Source organism: Mus caroli, unplaced genomic scaffold, assembly GCF_978045245.1.
Source record: "Mus caroli unplaced genomic scaffold, Mus_caroli_1 scaffold_1, whole genome shotgun sequence".
In the NCBI taxonomy this organism is placed as follows: domain Eukaryota; kingdom Metazoa; phylum Chordata; class Mammalia; order Rodentia; family Muridae; genus Mus; species Mus caroli.
In genome coordinates this window covers 123,252,885-123,270,024 of record NW_028227256.1, presented here as the reverse complement: position 1 = coordinate 123,270,024, position 17,140 = coordinate 123,252,885, and the positions used below count along the sequence as shown (strand labels likewise).

The following is a 17,140-nucleotide window of genomic DNA, read 5'->3' as shown; positions in this document are numbered from 1 at the left end:
GTCCGAATTAGTATTTTTTTTAACCCCAAGACCAGTAACTTCATAGTCTGTATTCCGCAACATTAAAATAATTAGCATAATGAAAGTCAGTGGTGGAACAGCTGGCTTGGAGACATCGCTAGTGGAGTCCTCCAAAGTTGAATGGAAATCTAGCATCATAGGAGCTGCAATGTCTTTCTCACTCTGAGGAAGGGAAATACTGTTAACAGGATGAATGAAAATATTTAGTCACGGTGAAAACCTTGAGATGATGAGGGCATTTCTTTATGCTTCGATTTCTTAGCAAGTGGGTTTTATGATGTTCTAGGTGTTAAATGCAATTTGCTGGCTGATGAGTTGAATGCAGGCTGCTACCGTATTAGATTGTGCATTCAGCAAGTGCTCAGTGCATGCACGTGACGATGAGGGTAACTTGTTGCAGTTTACTTCCACATTACTTAAGTAAGCTAAGCACCAATGTTAATATCAATTCAAATATACCATGTATAATCCTTATAAAGTCCTTATAAGACTGGAGGATTGGGGAGATGGCTAAGTGTGTAGAACTGCTTGCTTCATGTGCAGGAGGCCTCGAGTTTGATTCCCAGGGCTGAATTCGTGCCTTCATGGTGGCTGCACCTCCTGCAGTGGTGTTGGCTGAGCCCAGGTCCTCTCTCCATCCCAGTCAGCTTTCTCACAGAAATGGACACGCTGATGCTCAAATTCACACAGCATGTACAGTAGCTAAAACAGACAACAGCATTTGGAAAACCAAAAAAGACTCACAGTCCTGATTCCAAAATAAACTACGACACTGTAGCAATCAAGGTGGTGTAATGATGACGTATGCTTTAAAGGACGAGAGTTCAGATTTCATAGATAAACCCTCTTGTTTGTGGTTAGTGGATCTTTTAAAACCCCAGAGCCAAGACAGTTCTGTGAGGGAAGGATTGATCTTTCCACAAAGAGTGATAAGCTAGTCTGGGGTACTCATGTGTAAAAGAATGGGTTAATTACAACCACACTGTATAAAAATTAACCCCAAATGAATCCGGGAGCTAAATATAAGAGCTACACCATAACATAATCTATCATATGATGAAAATGTCATTTTCTTGGAGTAAGAGCTTTGCCAGATCTGACATCAAGATAAATAAGAGACAATGATAAAGTATACTTTAATAACCTTTTTAACCTTTTGTAGATCAAGGACACTGTCAACAAAGAGAAGGGGCTTGGGCAGCTGTTCCATGGGTAAGAGCACTAGTTCTTGCAGAGGTCCAGAGTTTAATTCCCAGTGCCCAGCTTGGTTCACTAGGATCTGTGGCTCCAGCTTCAGAACATCTGATGCCATCTTTTTGGCCCCTGCAGACAACCACAGTCTCTCTCTCTCTCTCTCTCTCTCTCTCTCTCTCTCTCTCTCTCTCTCTCTCTCTCTCTCTCTCTCTCACACACACACACACACACACACACACACACACGCAAATTCTTTTAAGTCACTTTTTTAAAGGAATAAAAAGATAAGCTACATAATGGGAGGAAATATTTGCACATAGTTAGGAGATCAAGAACTTCTGCTCAAGATATACAGAAGCCTCCTTTTATGCTCTAACAGTGAAAAGACAGGTTGGGGAACAGGAGAGGAGGCTCAGTGGTTGAAGTGTTTGCTGATCTGGCAGAGGACCTGAATTCAGTTCCTAGCAGCCACCACCTATCAGGTGCTAATAGCTGCCTCTAACTCTAGCTCCAGGGGGTTTTAACACCCCTTTCTGGACTCTAGCTCCCTGAATATCCTGTACATAACAACAAAGATGTGTATATAAATAATAAAATAAAAAATTTAAAGACAAATCACTGAACTAAAGAAATTAGGGGAAAAAGCTACATATATAGTTCCCCAAAGAAGATGCATAAGTAGGTAATCTGAATAGAAAAGAGACTCAGTGTTGTCAGCCTTTAGGGAAATGTAAGTCAAAGCTTTGATGAGACTGGCAATATCCAGCAGGATATTTATGGTTAAAATAAACATGGACAATAATAATAAATGTTGGCAAAGATGGAGAGAAGTTAGACTTCTCAGACACAGCTGGTAAGAATGTGAAATAGTTCTTGAAAAATGGTAACCATAGATTTTTCACTTGATCCAGTAATTTTCCTAGGTATGTACACAGGGGAAATGATAAATGTACTTCCATGAAATAGGTTATTAGTATTTATATGTGGTATGTCTGTACAATGGAATATTATTCTGCTGTAAAAATGGAGTATTGATAGGTGTTACATCATTGGTGACTTTAAAAATGTATTATGGTTAGAGAAAAAGGTCTGTCCTAAAACTATTTATGATATGTGTAAAATAAAAATTCGTGGAGACAGAATGTAGAATCGTGGCTGTCTATGGGTGGTTGGCAGGGGTAGGCAAGACCTGCTTATTTCTGTAGGCTTCTTTTTTGGAGTGTTGAAAATGTGCTAAAATTGGAGTTCTGACGATGTTCACACAAAACACCATATTTATGGGTCGATATGGTGTTTGACTTACACCCCAATAAAGCTGTAAATTGAGAGACAACAGTGAATTTAAAAGCACTAAATTCTACATAAATTGTCTCATAGATTAAGATATTTTAAGAGCAAAAAGGATTTTTAGCAATCATTCACTTGATTTGTCTTTATCTGAGAGATGAAGGGACTAGAGACTAGAAAAATTAAATTGTCAGAAGATATGAAAATAATTAGTTGAAAAAACCCCAAATACCCACCAACCTTACACTGAAATTCTATAATCAATAGTTGGTAAACCCTGCTGAGGCCATTTATATAGCAAAATTGTGGTGTAGACACGGTAATAACTCATTACTTAATTAGTGTGATCCATCCAAATAGCCACATGTGGATTGAGTTAACTTTTGTGTAGACAAGATCAAAATGCCAAAACCTACAAGGATAGATAACTCCAAACAGCAGACACAGCACCGCCCCAGCCCGTTAAAAGAGATGCGTAAAATTGTTTGGAGGGCGAGTTTCTTTAGTTTCTGTGTTGTGGCAGCAAACATAAATATCTAAAACATATTAAGTAACCCTGGTAATATTTTAATTTTAATGTAAGGGGGGAAAGCAAGCCCTTAATTCTCTCAGAGCATATTTTTCTAACTTAGAATAATTGCCTCCACATTGTGGCTTCACATAAAAGAAGAATAAATTATCTTTGGGAAAAAGGTTTGATTTTCTTCCATTTTCACAGACAGGTGATGGGGAATTTAATTCTCCTCCAAGACCCTGTTGCTTTTCTTAGTTTTCTGTGTTAGGATTTAATATTTCAATCTTTTCTTCATGGAGTTTTCCATTAATTCAAACTTTGCAAAAAAAAATAATTACCAAATTTTCAGAGCCTTGTAATTAAAGATTGGGAATGAGTAGGCCCTGGGCTATCCAGCTCTCTGAGGGGGAATGCATTTGGCTTGTGAAATTTCATATTTTTAATCATGTGTGTGTGTGTGTGTACACGTCATAGTGCATGTGTGGAGGTCAGAGGACAACCTTGAGTTTCAGTCCTTGTTTTCTTGTTTGATGCAAGGTCTAGTGTCGTGTGTCACTATGTATAGGGTAGCTGAATGAATCGCTCCTAGGGATTCTCTCTGTCTCCTGTTCCCATTTCACTGTAAGAGGGCTGGGATTACAGGCACACACCAGTGTACCAGTCTTTATGTGGTTTCTGGGGATCCAAACTCAGGTTTTCATGTTTATGTAGAAGCACTTTCATTACTAGACCATTTATTTCTCTAGCCCATGAAACTTTAAAAACAAATGTGATTTTTTAAGGTTGGCATATTTTACTGGATGACTTTAGAAAAACAAGTCTACCCTGGCATGACAATTATAGGGCTTGGGTATGATGTGGGTGACCATGTGGGGTGGTTGCAGGACACTGGAGGCACTTTTTTATTTTTGCTCCCTGGAACAACAGTCATATGCATTGTACCTGCGATCTTTGCTAGGCTGTCACACACCGCACGATGTCCTAGGTCAGAGACAGGCCAGCAGATGCTGACCTCGATAGACTATAAAAGACCTTAAACAGTCATGCTATAAAGCTATAGAAACTACATCACGGGTCAGAGCAGATGTCATTCACCTGTTCATCATTGTGAAGCTACAGGAAGCAAACTGACCACCATAGGCAATCAAATTAAAGTACAGCATACACACTTATACATAACATTGATACTTACAATGATTTTTTTTTAAAAAAGCCTATCGCTGGGTCTGAAGAGAGAGCTCAGAATTTAAGAGCACCATTCTTGCAGAGGAGTTGAATTTACTTTCTACTTCAGGTTTTTTGTTTGTTTGATTTTTTCGAGACAGGGTTTCTCTGTGTAGCTCTGGCTGCCCTGGAACTCACTCTGTAGACCAAGCTGGCCTCGAACTCAGAAATCCTTCTGCCTCTGCCTCTGCACCATGTCAGATGGCCCACAGCACTGTAGCCCTATGGGAATCTGACGCCTTTCTAACTCTTCCTCCATGGCCTTTAAGGGATAAGAATTTTATGTTCTTGAAAAGAGACTTGAACCCCTGCCTTTGTCCTTCAACAAGCATTTAACACTTGCAATTTAATTAAACACCTAATAGAGAAAGAGAACCATGGGCAAATCTTTTCTCCTAAGTTTATTTTGTGACAGTTTATTACATATAATGACTTTAATATAAAAGTCTACATTGTATGGTTTATTAAAATGGTGTTATTTGGGGTACATTAATGGGTTTTGAAGGTTTAAAGCATAATCTTGATTTCCTTGGCTTTTAGCATGCTTTTACTTGCCTCAAGGTCATGTGCAGTTGAGGAGTGCGTGGGGAGGGAGGTTAGTCTAGAATAAAATAGAATAAATAACCTCTTTGAATGCAAAGAAACACTCTGGGTAATTGGCAAGATTTTAACTACCAGCTAAAAACCTCTGCAAAAATGGATCGACTTCCAATTTATCTGATGCTGTCCGTTTCCTGAGTCGTTCTGGGTTTTCACTTGTGTTCAAAGACATTTAATGAAAACTAATGGCTGCTGCAGTGTGTAGGGACGAGGCAGTCAGATCTTTGCTGGATTTTCAGAGAGCATTTCTCCTCATAAACTGTTTCCCTAATGAGTTGTGTTGTCTCTCAGCTGGCTTTGCCGCGCTTAGCCTGTGCTTTCCCCAACTGGCCCCAGATGGAAAATACTCTCTAAAAATTGGATGGCTTTTTAAGTGTACCTCTCCACAGCCAGCCCAAACCAACAACAAAACACAACAACAACCACACAAATCAGCTGAACAGAATGCGTTTGATAGCATGGTCTGTACCCTAGCCCCGCCATCCTGTGTGGTTGAATGCTTTTTGCTTTGGGCAATTGGGATTTTTCTAATTTAACTAACTCATTAACATTAGCAGATGACATGCTGCAGAAAATCCATCCCCACCACTCCCCGGCTGCATTCAGATCTCAGTATTCTTCTAATCCACTGGGGATATATACACATGCTGTCTGTATTTATTTTATTTACATTTATTTATTTATGTATTTATTTCATAAGATTTATTTGTCTGATTTTCTTCTGAAGAATTCATGAGCAGTGCAGAGACATTTTGTATAAGGAGTTTACTTCATGCAGTACATGAAGGCGGGACAGAGTCTTTAAGAGCAAGCCTGGGGGAGAAGGAGCAGACGGTGGGGAGGACACCCATAGAGCTCTTGTTTCTACCCTGTAAAGATGCAGCTGGGCTGCCTGTCTAGACAACCACTGGCCACACCATCGGACTGTCAATCAGGCAAGTTATCCAAGGTTAGCCACACCCAGAGACCTCCTAGTAAAAACTAGGTGTTCATTAATGCACTATTGTATTTTATATTTCATTTGACTAGTCAATTTATAAATCTCTTCTTAGATTTTAGACTTCCCAGAGATTTGAACATATGTGAGTGCCTCTTTCCTTCCCTTTCTTTTTCTTTTTCCTTTTCCTCCTCTCTTCTTTCCTCCCTCCCTCCCATCCTTCTCTCTCTTTCTTCTTTCCCTCCCCACCTCTCTACTATCTTACTTCCCTCCTACCTATTTTCCTCTCTCTTATTTCCTGAGTGTTTCCATTATAGATGTACACAAGCACATGTGGCTATCATCTATTTTTATCTAGCCATCCATCCATCCATCCATCTATCCATCCACCCATCCATCTATCCATCCATGTAGTCTGTCTTTGACCTGTTGTGATGACTTTACTCTGCACTTTCCCATGATCATTTTCTCAGGTTTAGCTAACGGGTGTGTGTGCGTGCGTGTGTGTGTGTGTGTGATATTTGTATTGGTTTATGTGCACGTGTGTGCTGGTATCTATCCATGCATGTCTATGTTTGTAGAGGCCTGAGATCAATGCCTAGCATCTTCCACTCTCCTTCTTCACTTACGTTTTGAGTCAGGCTCCCTCACTGAACTTGTAGCTCATCAGTTTCACTAGGCTGGCTGGCCAGTGACCTCCAGAGATGCCCCTGCCTTTGTGTCCTCAGCTCTGGGATCACAGGTGTGTTAGCAACTTCTGTTAATCCAGACTAGGATCTTCATGCTTGCATGATGGGAACTTTACTAACTGAGGTAGCCTTTCAGTCCCCATTAATAAATGTTCACAAGTATTATGTGGGGATAGTGCTTCCACTGAGGTAGGTAAGTGGCCAGGACTTCCTTCTGGCACCATATTGCTCATTGTTGTGGTTGGTCCTTATTGTCCTGAAAGGTTAACATTATTCAGTGCTTGTATAATATTGCTGCTAAGTAATTTGGATGTCATTTCTACCATTATATTACATGATTGGCAGCTTAATATATGTGAAAGAATTAAGCAAACCAAGTAGGACAGCAAGCTAGGCTATTTGAGGAATTTTATAAGGATTCTCATTCTCCCTGGGGACATAATGCTTATGCTATCGAAATGTAAAATCCATCACCTAGAGTCCTTTCCAAATTACCATGAACACTAGAAGGATGATCACTATTCTAATACTTAATATGACTACCAGTTACTATGTACCAATCACTGGGAAAATACTTCTTTAGGTGAATTGTCTCATTAATGGATGTTTCCTTATTAATTGTGTTTTAGAGATCAGCCCATGGAGAACTAAATATATTAAAGAATTTGAGTTATTAGCTAGTAAGAAGTAGAGCTCGAAGCCCAGTTGGTACCCTTTGTACGTAGAAGGAAAGCTTGTGCTTGGTGGCTATGCCTCAGCATGGTTTGTAGGCATTCCCTTTCTAGCTATTTTTATTCTCAAGAAATAAATCTTCCTCCAATAACACAATCCTTTTTTAGCCCCTTCTCATGGTCACCCTGCCTGGATAATGTTCTACACCGCTTTGCATAGCTGCCTCTTATTCTAGCTATTGTATATAAAAAGGTTTGGTGTTGGCATATATGACTTGAGATCGCATCACCCACTGGAGTTATTTCCTATTACCATCACCTACCATAGTTTCAAAGTACTTCCTTGTCTTCTTGTTTATCATCTATATGTTCTATAGAAAGTAAGTTTCATGAAGGCAGGGACTTGGTCTTTCTAGTCTTGTGTGTGTGCCTGTGTGTATTTATTTGTACATTTGTATACAGAGGCCAGAGTTGCAATGCCCAGTGTCTTTCTGTATCATTTCCCACCTTATTTTTTTGAAACAGAGTCTCTCACTGAATTTGACACTCACAGATCCAGAAAGACCGAATGGCCAAGGAGACCCAGAGCCCCTTTAGCATGATAGTACAGTACTGCTTTTATGTGTTTATATTGGTTTGCTGGGATCCAACTCAGGCATTCCTTGCATGACAGCACTTTACCAGAAGAGCCATGTCCCAGTCTTGACCTAGTCCTTATACATGCCTCTGTCTTCCACATCTCTGCACCAGGAACTCTAAGGCATAAGCACTAGAATAATCATGCTCCTTGTGAAATGATGGCCTGTTGTGATTTGGAGAATTAAAGGTTAGGAAAGCATGGGTTTGATAAAGTGGAAATTGGCATCCCCTGCAGTCTGTGTCATAGCTATTCACATACAAGCTAGTCTTAGTGATTGCAGTGGTTGTAGTCAATAAAGCAAGGAGGGGCTTATGGGGCCCACCCCTTCCTGAGGAGCTATTGGGAGTTATTTGTTGCTAGCATAGGAGGTGATGTTTTCTTCAGTGGTAGAGGCACTGTTAAGTTGTTCATGCTCTAGTAAATAACTGCACTGAATCATGAAAGCAATTCAGTAAGTTACATGTGCATGCACATGCACATACACACACATGCAATGTATACCTCCATGTGCACATGCATTCACACCCATGCACACACCCATGCACACACAGATGCACACACATGTATTCACACCCACATGCATATGCACACACATGTTTTCACACACGCATGCAGGCGCACACAGCAGGTAGGGGACTTGTTGGGAAGAAGAAAGGGTTCAGTGGGAGAGGGAGAGCTTGAGACAGGGGAAGAGGGGAGAAAATAAACACAATTAATTATATATGTGTGTAAAACTGTTAAAGAATGAACAAACAAAAGACTACTTTGCAAAGCATTTTGTTAAGTCCTTCTGTATCAGCCCTACTTGGCTATCTTGTTTTGAAGGGTAACAGGCAATTTCTATATTTTCAGCAGAAATTTTTGAATCACCAAAGAAGTACTGAATTTTATTCAGGGAAGTTAAGGTTTCCTATGGATATTTATAATTCATATTAAGTTATAATCTACTATTCAACAATTCCCACACACATTGTTCGATTGATGTAGTTGAACTTCAGCATTTGAGAAAAAAAAATGAGAGAGAGACTTTCAGAGAGGCTACATGATATGTCCATTGTCACAAGACCAAAGGGTAAGGAATCCTAGACTCAAATCCATTTCCCTTTTAAAGTATATTTTTTATTAATTCGTTGAGAATTTCAAATGTGCATAGAATGTATCTTGATTATATTCACTTCTGATTCCTAGCCTCAACTCTCCTAGAATCCATCTCCTGTTCTTCCAAAATCCTCAACTTCATTTCCTTAAAAAATAATAACCCACAGAGTCACCCTTGTGCCACCTGTATACTATGAGTATAGGGACTTTGTAGCATGGTGAAGTTACTGTCCAACCAAGGGACACTCCCAGTTCTTTTTTCTTTTCTTTTTTTTTTTTTTCTTTACAGTTGGTGAAAATTGGAACTTAGTACATGGGATGGTCTTTTGTTAAGCAAAATTCTTACTCATCATAGAATCAACAAAACCAGTGCAGTTCCTGAAGAGTTAAAAGGCAGTGAGTCTTCTAAAAATAGTCAACGACTATTGTGACGATGTCACCCACAATTCACTGACACTGTCTTTATAAAAAAAAGAATGGGTCTTATGATGCTCAACAAATTTAAATTTCATTTTAAAAGATTTATTTTAATTTTAAAGTTATATGCCTTTATGTCCATATGGGTGTCTTTGCATGTGAGTACAGTTGCCCATGGAGGCCAGAAGAGAGTATCAGATCCCATGGAGTTGAAGTTACATGTGGTTGTGAGCCACCAGGTATGGGTTCTAGGAACTTATTCTCCTATCCTCTACAAAAGCAATAGGTGCTCTGGACCACTGAGCCATCTCTCCAGCTCCTTATATAATAATGTTCTGACAATTAAATATTGGCAGTAATGTGCAAGTTTTGTGATTTCCTTGTTGGGTCTTAGGCTCAATGAGTCTTGGTTATGGAGTATCATTTTGTGAGTTTGATCTCATGGGATTTGCAGACATCTCCTGAGCGTATAAAAATAGAACACATCTGGCAGATGGAAAGAGGACAGGTATGGAACACATGTGGCGTGACATAGACCATCTGCTATTGGCTACAGTCTGCTGATTTAACATGCTAATCCATTCGCTGACTCTGGAAGCAACACCTATAAAAAAAATAATACAAGCACCTCTGAAAAGATGGCTTCGTATGTGCCGAGAACTCTGGTTTTAGACTTACTTTTTGTGTCTGGGTACTTTTTGGCTCTAGTTTTTGGTAGGAAAGTTGCAAACTGAAAAGTCTAAACACTGCAGTCTTGATAACAAAACATGTGTTCACTTTTTGCAGTGGCCGTGGAGACAGACGGGGGATTCTTCTAAATTGTAAAGGAAAATACATCATTCACCCATGGAGGGGAAGAGACAGCTGGATAGAAGGGACTTTGGTAAAAGACTCTCTCTGGACAGCAGTCTTGTGGTAAGTGCTAAATATTCACTGACCACTGTATGTGCTTTGGCTTCAAATCCGTTATTTTTGACTGTTCCTTCCTGAACGCTCGGCTCCTAAAACCCTGATTCCATTTACCCCATTAGGCAACATCCCTTGGGATTTAGGCTCATTTATTTTTTTACAAACTCAAAAGCCAGCAAATTATTGGAATGTTTGTATAGTGTCTTAATAGGTAAATGTCATAATCTGTCAACATTACATATAATTACATTAATTCTGGCTGAAATAGACATTAACCTATACAAAAATGGGCCTGTGCCTGGGGTCCATTTGTGTAGGATGCCAGGCCTATGTGGAGTCGCTTCACCATTCAATTTACTATGGAACTAGCCTGAACAAAACTTCAGTACAACTTCAAGTGTTAAAGAGCCAAGAGAGTAGCTGAGTGCTTCTTGGCTGTATATTCGTTCGTTCTACATAATATTTCTTTCTGAGAGATTTTATTCCAGTTCTTTTTTAAAATGTTATTTAGCATGTGTGCATACGATGTGTGTGTGTGTGTGTGTGTGTGAATGTGTGATTGCATGAGCAGATCAGAGAACTGCTTTCCGAAGGCCGAGTTTGTCGTCTACCTAATCGTGGTGGCAAAATCTCTCTTGTTTTTGCTGCTGTGTTGTGCACTCCAGTGTAGATGGACTTAGAACTTCCCACTGGCACTCCTGCCTTCGAATTCCATCTTGCCATAGAAGTCCAGAAATTTTAAATGACACTACTATATCTAGCTTGTTTTGTGACCTCCAAGGGGTCAAATTCAGGTTATTGTTTTTTGTTTGTTTGTTTTTACCAACTGAAGCATATTGCTGGCCCCAATGGACACCATTCTTAACAGCCTGGTTGGGATGACCTTTGCATGTGAGCATTGGGTTAGCCCAAAGAAACAGCTTAAATTGCAGTGCTTGGAAACTTGGCTTCTGTCCCAAAGCCTCTGGACCAATATATGTAAATCACCTTCTCTGTTCCATGATATCTGTAAACACAGCAAGACATCAGATGAAGACAACAGCTTAGTGTGATTTGTTCATTAGTGAAACATAGATCTCTTTTCCTCCCTTCTTCTGTGTGAGTTACAGGGATGTGCTGTACTCTTAGCAAGTGAGCTGGAGATGGGTTCCTAGAGCCTTTGTTGAGGGTTAAGGACATGAGTCCCTGAGTTCTATTCCAGGTACTCATGTTAAAAACCCAGGTGTGGTGGCAGTGCTGGGAAGTGGAAACAGGTGACCTTGGAGGCTCTTTGGACAGCTGGCCTCGCTTATTTGGTCAGTTCAGGCTCATGAGTGACTCTCCAATATCAAGGTGGACAGTGGAGCTTGGGGATTAACGCTGAGATGCCTGTCAACCCATACTTAATACATACACACGTGCACACACATGCACACACATGCACACTAATGGGCAACTCTCCCACCTCACCCAGTTGCTGAGCTGCTTTATCAATTGTGCCTCTCCATCTCTGCTGTGAGTCCAGGTTTCTTTGGTTTTTGTTTTTTCCTAATCTACAGCCGTTGCTTTTTATTTCTGTGATCATGGCCATTTCCCTTGAAAACCACTGTTCTCAACCTTCCTAAGGCTGTGACCATTTAGTACAGTCCCTCATGTCATAACATTATTTTCATTACTATCCCATACCTGCTATTTTGCTACTGTCATGAATCATAATGTAAATATTTTTTTTGAGATCGAAGTTTGCCAGAGGGGTAGAGACATACATGTTGAGAACTATCTCCTTGAGGCTTTTCATGAGTGGAGTTGTGAGTCTTGAGAAGAGAGTGAGTGTTCTCGTGTCAAGTTCCTCTTGTGACTCAGAAACTGGCTGTGGACTCAGCACTGACCAGCATACTCTTGGAGGCTAAGGACTTGGGTGACATTTTAAGTGTTCTTTTCCGTGGCTACAGTTATACCTCATACCCTACATCATGTGGCATCTGTGCAGAAAGTGCATGAAGGATGTATGCGTTCTCATGTTTCAATGCCCTTTTCAACTTCTAGGAAAACTGGTAATTAAGGGGTAATTCTCAGCCTCTTTTGCAGAAGAAAATCTTCATGGACGTTGACATGCCAAGATTCAGGTCTGACTTGGGCTCAGGCAGAGACAGCAGCAGCCATATGGTATGATGGGAACAGTTCAAAAAAGTTCTTTTAATCCAGAAATAGCATCCTGGTTGGTTGGTCTCCAGAGCCGCCTATTTCTGCCTCCAGTCTCAACTAATATGCAAATATCCTATAAAGGCAAACATGCTAAGCTATCATCTTTCAGTACTTCATAGTTTCAGTCCTTAGTAAAACACCTTGGATCTATTCAGAATGTGAAGAGCAGAATTTTATACAGGCTGTTGGTAAATAGGGTATATGTATTTATTTTATGTGTGTGTACACATGTTTACATGCCATGTCATGTATGTGGAAGTAAGGGACAATTTTCTAGAGTCAGTTCTTTGTTTCTCTCATCTGAGTATTTGGACCACACTCATGTCATCAGGCTTGGTGTCAGGTACCTTATCCACTGAGCCACCATGTTGGCACCTACCCTGTATTTCTGAGACAGGGTCACTTATTGATCTGGAAGTTTTCAAACAGACTAGACTGGTGGGCCATCAAGCCTTAGAGATCCACCTGTCTTTGCATCCCCACCTCTGGGATTACAAGCATGTACCACCAGATGCAGCTTTCTTACAAGCATTCTGGTGATCAAACTCAGGTCGGTCCTCCTGCTTGCACACCAAGCCCTTTACCACATATGCTTATCTTGCTGATTCCCTTCTGTGTTTTGAGAGAGGTTCTCTTGCTGGCCTGTAGGTTACACTGGCTGGCCAGCAAGTCCCAAGGATCTGGCTGTTTCTGTCACCCCCAGCACAGGGATCTCAAGCGTGTTCTGGCAAGCCTGGTGTATTGTTTTGCTTTGTTTTTGTTTCTCCCTACATGGATTCTGGCAATAGAACTCTTGCTTGCAAGTCAAATACTTTACCAACAGAGCTGCCTTCTAAAACTTTTGAATCACAGACCCAGCGAAGGTCCTTGCTTTTCTTAAAGTTAACCAGAAGGATAACACCAGGTAGAGAGCACAGGTCTCCATCTCTCATTTCTGTTCCTTATCTTTCACTAAACATTAGCCCAAGAAGAGATGCCTTTTGGAGAAACTAACTGGACAGAAAAGAAACAAGGCATCCTCATGTCTCAAAACTCCAGTACAATAACCATCGTGACCAGAATTTCTGAAAGTCAGGAGACCCAGAGGGGTTTTTCTCATTCAGATTTTGCAGGAGAAAATTCTTCCTCATGAACCCTAAGAATAAGGTACTATTAACTTTAGTACCTTTTTATTTCACTTAATCAAAACGTGACGTGTTAAGTTAGAAATTATGACTCTCTTGCGATGGCTTTTAAATATTTTTCAGGCTGGAGGAACCATATAGAATGAAGGAACAGTGCAGATGAAGGAAAACAAAGAAGAAAAACTGTTTATGTCCCTTAGTGATAACTTTGAGGACTAAGCATAGAGGGGTTTTAAAATGTGTGTGTGTGTGTGTGTGTGTGTACAAGAGCACATGTACAGGTCTGAGGATAACCTCTGCTGTTGATTGGTCCTCACTTTCTGCTTCTTTTGAGGCATGATGTCTTGTTCTTCATTATGTACATCAGGCCTTGAAAATGTAGTGCTGAGTCCACCCACCCTCCATTGGTGCAGCTTGTCTGGGTGCTGGGAATGGAAGCCAGAATACAGAGGACTGAGAGAGTGCACTCAGGATAACTAGTTGCTAGAAGTCTTGAAGGGTCTAGAGCAGAACCCAAGAAGGACAGAGTACCTGTTGTTTACTGTAACACCCAGTTCTGGGGCCAGGGAGTGGAGGATAGAAGGTCCAATCGGCAGACACAGGCATGTCAGCAGTTGGGGCTGCTGGTGTCCAACACCAAAACTACCTTAGCTGGCAGCTCTGGGTGTTTGGTTGGCAAATCACATATTGAGGTTACACTACAATGGTTTCTTTCCTTTAGTCATACTAGCTGAGATTTATTGAAGTTTAATACATGCCAGACAGTCTACTCAGATCTTTATATAGAAATAGTTGGCTAATACAACAACCCTTTAAAGTAAGAATTCTAACTGTCCCTACTTTACAAATGAGAATTCTACAGCTTTGTGTGTGACTTAACTCCCCCGAGGCCTTAGAACTTGGGAGTGTTGGAGCTGAAACTTCATCTTTGGGTCTGGCTTTGTATATCTTGAAGCTCTGAAGTAGAAACTTCTGTGACAGCCACGGGGAGTCTACATAGGCTGCTTGCATGCCCGTTCTGACAGAAAGGCCCCCAGCTGTTCTGACAGAACTAGAAACTTGCATGGATACTGAGACACCTACCATACCTGCGCCCAGTGATGAGGGAGGCAGGCTTTGTTTTAGCAAGAACAATTGACCAGGCATGGGGTTGGAAGGGAGGGACCCCCTGGTGTTGGGGGAGAGGGGCTCCCAGGAGTGGTGTTGGGAGGGAGGGGTTCATAAGGAATAAGGGACATGAATACTGAAAGGTGGAGCTAGACCTGCTTTCTGAGCTTTGGATTTATTATTATTATTATTATTACTTTTTTTGAACCAACTCTAATTTAAGAAGAATATGCATGCATTTACCTGAGGAATTATTGAACAGAGGGAAGTAACTGAGGAGTGATGGGGCACATCCAGCTTGTGGGTAGATGTCCTTCATGGCAGGATACAGCCCTGTGATAAACCTGACAATCCTATCTCAGTGCTAAGCAGACTTTCAGTTGGACTGCTGACTGATGGAGAGAGCAGAGGACCCAAAGCATTTCTCACTTTCCAGAGGGGATGCTGTTGTTTAGCTCACTGCTAGCAATTGGTGCCCAGCACCCAGGAGGTTTTTCCTTCATCTGTTTTAGGTGTTCTCTGTGAGAGACTTCTCCTTCCCTTCCTCTCAGCCAACTGACATAAAAACCACACCTTCAAAGACTCCCATGAAAATGCTCTTCTTTTGAGACATGGTCTTATGCATGGCCAAGCTAGCCTCAAATTTGCTGTTTAGTTAACTTTACCCATCAACTTGAAATAACCTAGAGTTAGAGAGAAGGGAGTTTCATTTGAAGGGTTGCCCAGATCATGTTGACTTGTGGCATGTTTATTGGGGATTTTTTTGATTATTAATTGATGTAAGAAGGCCCAGCCCACTGTGGGTTGCACTATTCCCTTGGCTTTGTAAGAAAGCTAGCTTAGCATAAACCCCAGTAATCTAGCTAGTAAGAAGTGTTCTTTCACGTTTTCTGCTTAAAGTTCTTGCTTGACTTCCTATCATGTCTTTTTTCAGTGATAGGCTATAGACTATACGTTGACATACACCTTCCCTTCACCCAAATTGCCTTTGGTTAGAGTGTTTTATCACAGCAGCAGAATGAAACTAGAACACTCATTATGTAGCCCAGGATAACCTTTACTTTCTGATCCTTCTTCTCCCATCTCCTAAGTGGTTTCAGGTGTGTGCCTGGTTTAAATACAGTGTAGGGATGGATGGAATCCAGGGTTGGTTATGCTGGGAAGATACTCTAGTAGTTTGTTAACATGTCGATCCCCAGAAAATGTCCTTCTTGATTGGATCTTATTCACCTGATTTAACTGATTGCCACATGAACCAGTTCTCAAACATTGGTGGTATTGACATTGTAGACCCAGAAATTGTTTGTGGTATGTGTGTCCTGTGCATTGTGGGATGTTTAGTAGAACATCAGGCTTTTACTCATTGGGTACCTTACCATCTCTTCCAGTTAAGGCTACCAAGTCAGCCTCCAGATAGGACCTGCTCCCTGGGAGTTGATCACCTTTAATGGAGCTAAAGTATAACTTCTTAGAGGACACAGGCTATGGCTTATTCATGTTTGTGCGCTGACACATGGCCCTTGCTCAGTGTGATAAATGTTGGTTTGAGTTTGGTCATGAGTAGCTGTCTATGAGCTCTAGAGACATTAGCTGGGGACCGGGGGTCTGGAGAGATGCTACTACTGTTGGTGATGGCTGGAGAGAGAAGGTGATGTACTACTGCGAGGATGATCCTGCTGTGGTGTGTGTGTGTGTGTGTGTGTGCGCGCGTGCGTGCGTGTGCATGCGTGTGCACGAGAGTAGGCCAGTGGATAGTCAAAGCGTCATCTCGTAGGTGTCATTTATTTTGATTTTTTGAGACAAAGTCTCTTACTGACTTGGAGCTCACCAAGTGGATTCAGCTCTCAAGTCTTTGAAATGGCTGAAATATTTTATACTAATCTGTACTTGTGCATTTTTATGGGGGGAAATCCATACAGTATCATAAAATTCTCAAGGGCATCTGTGACCCAAGAATGCTATGGCAGTTTGACTGCTGAGTGCTTCCCAGAGCATCTGCCCATGGACCACTTTCCTTCTGGGGACACAGAGAAGATGCTCTGTATTCTCTGATCTCCATCATCAGTTGTATTTAGCTAGAGTAGCGAGCATTACCTGTCAATGTCTGATGTCTTTGTGCATCCTTGGAATATCTGAGATCAGTACATCAAAATAGAAACTAGACATGTTTTGAAAGCATTTTGCAGATGCTGTGCTACTGATGAGGTGGGGAATTATCCTGCTTCCTTGACAGGAATAAGGACAAATGGGTGTCGATGCTTGCTTGGCATGCTTCTTGTTTCCTTATGGCACTCAGATCTGCTTGTCATCTTCCTATCTTTCAGTCACCAGCATTATCAGAGACTCCGAGTTTCCATGGCAACCGAGTTTCCTGAGTCCTCCTATGGCAGCCTCGTCATTTTCATGGCAGGCTCTCCAGTTCTTTGTCCATAACAACAGGTAGCATGTTGATCAGGTAGATTTCTCTGGGTATAGGTCTTTTAAACTCACCAGGCTCGGGGACATCCTTCCTGCATGCAGGTTT

At 41.1% G+C, this 17,140-nt stretch overlaps 1 protein-coding gene across 5 annotated transcripts in view; it reads left to right on the top strand.

The window, feature by feature from the left end:
- The window catches only part of Nckap5 (NCK associated protein 5), an 896,002-nt gene that overhangs the window by 110,691 nt on the left and 768,171 nt on the right, over nucleotides 1–17,140 (top strand). For all 5 annotated transcript variants that reach the window (XM_085840657.1, XM_085840660.1, XM_085840668.1 and 2 more), the window contains exon 2: nucleotides 10,079–10,207. In XM_085840657.1, coding sequence (XP_085696783.1) covers nucleotides 10,139–10,207 — 69 coding nt within the window. In that variant the 5' untranslated portion in view covers nucleotides 10,079–10,138. The remainder of the gene's footprint in view (nucleotides 1–10,078; nucleotides 10,208–17,140) is intronic.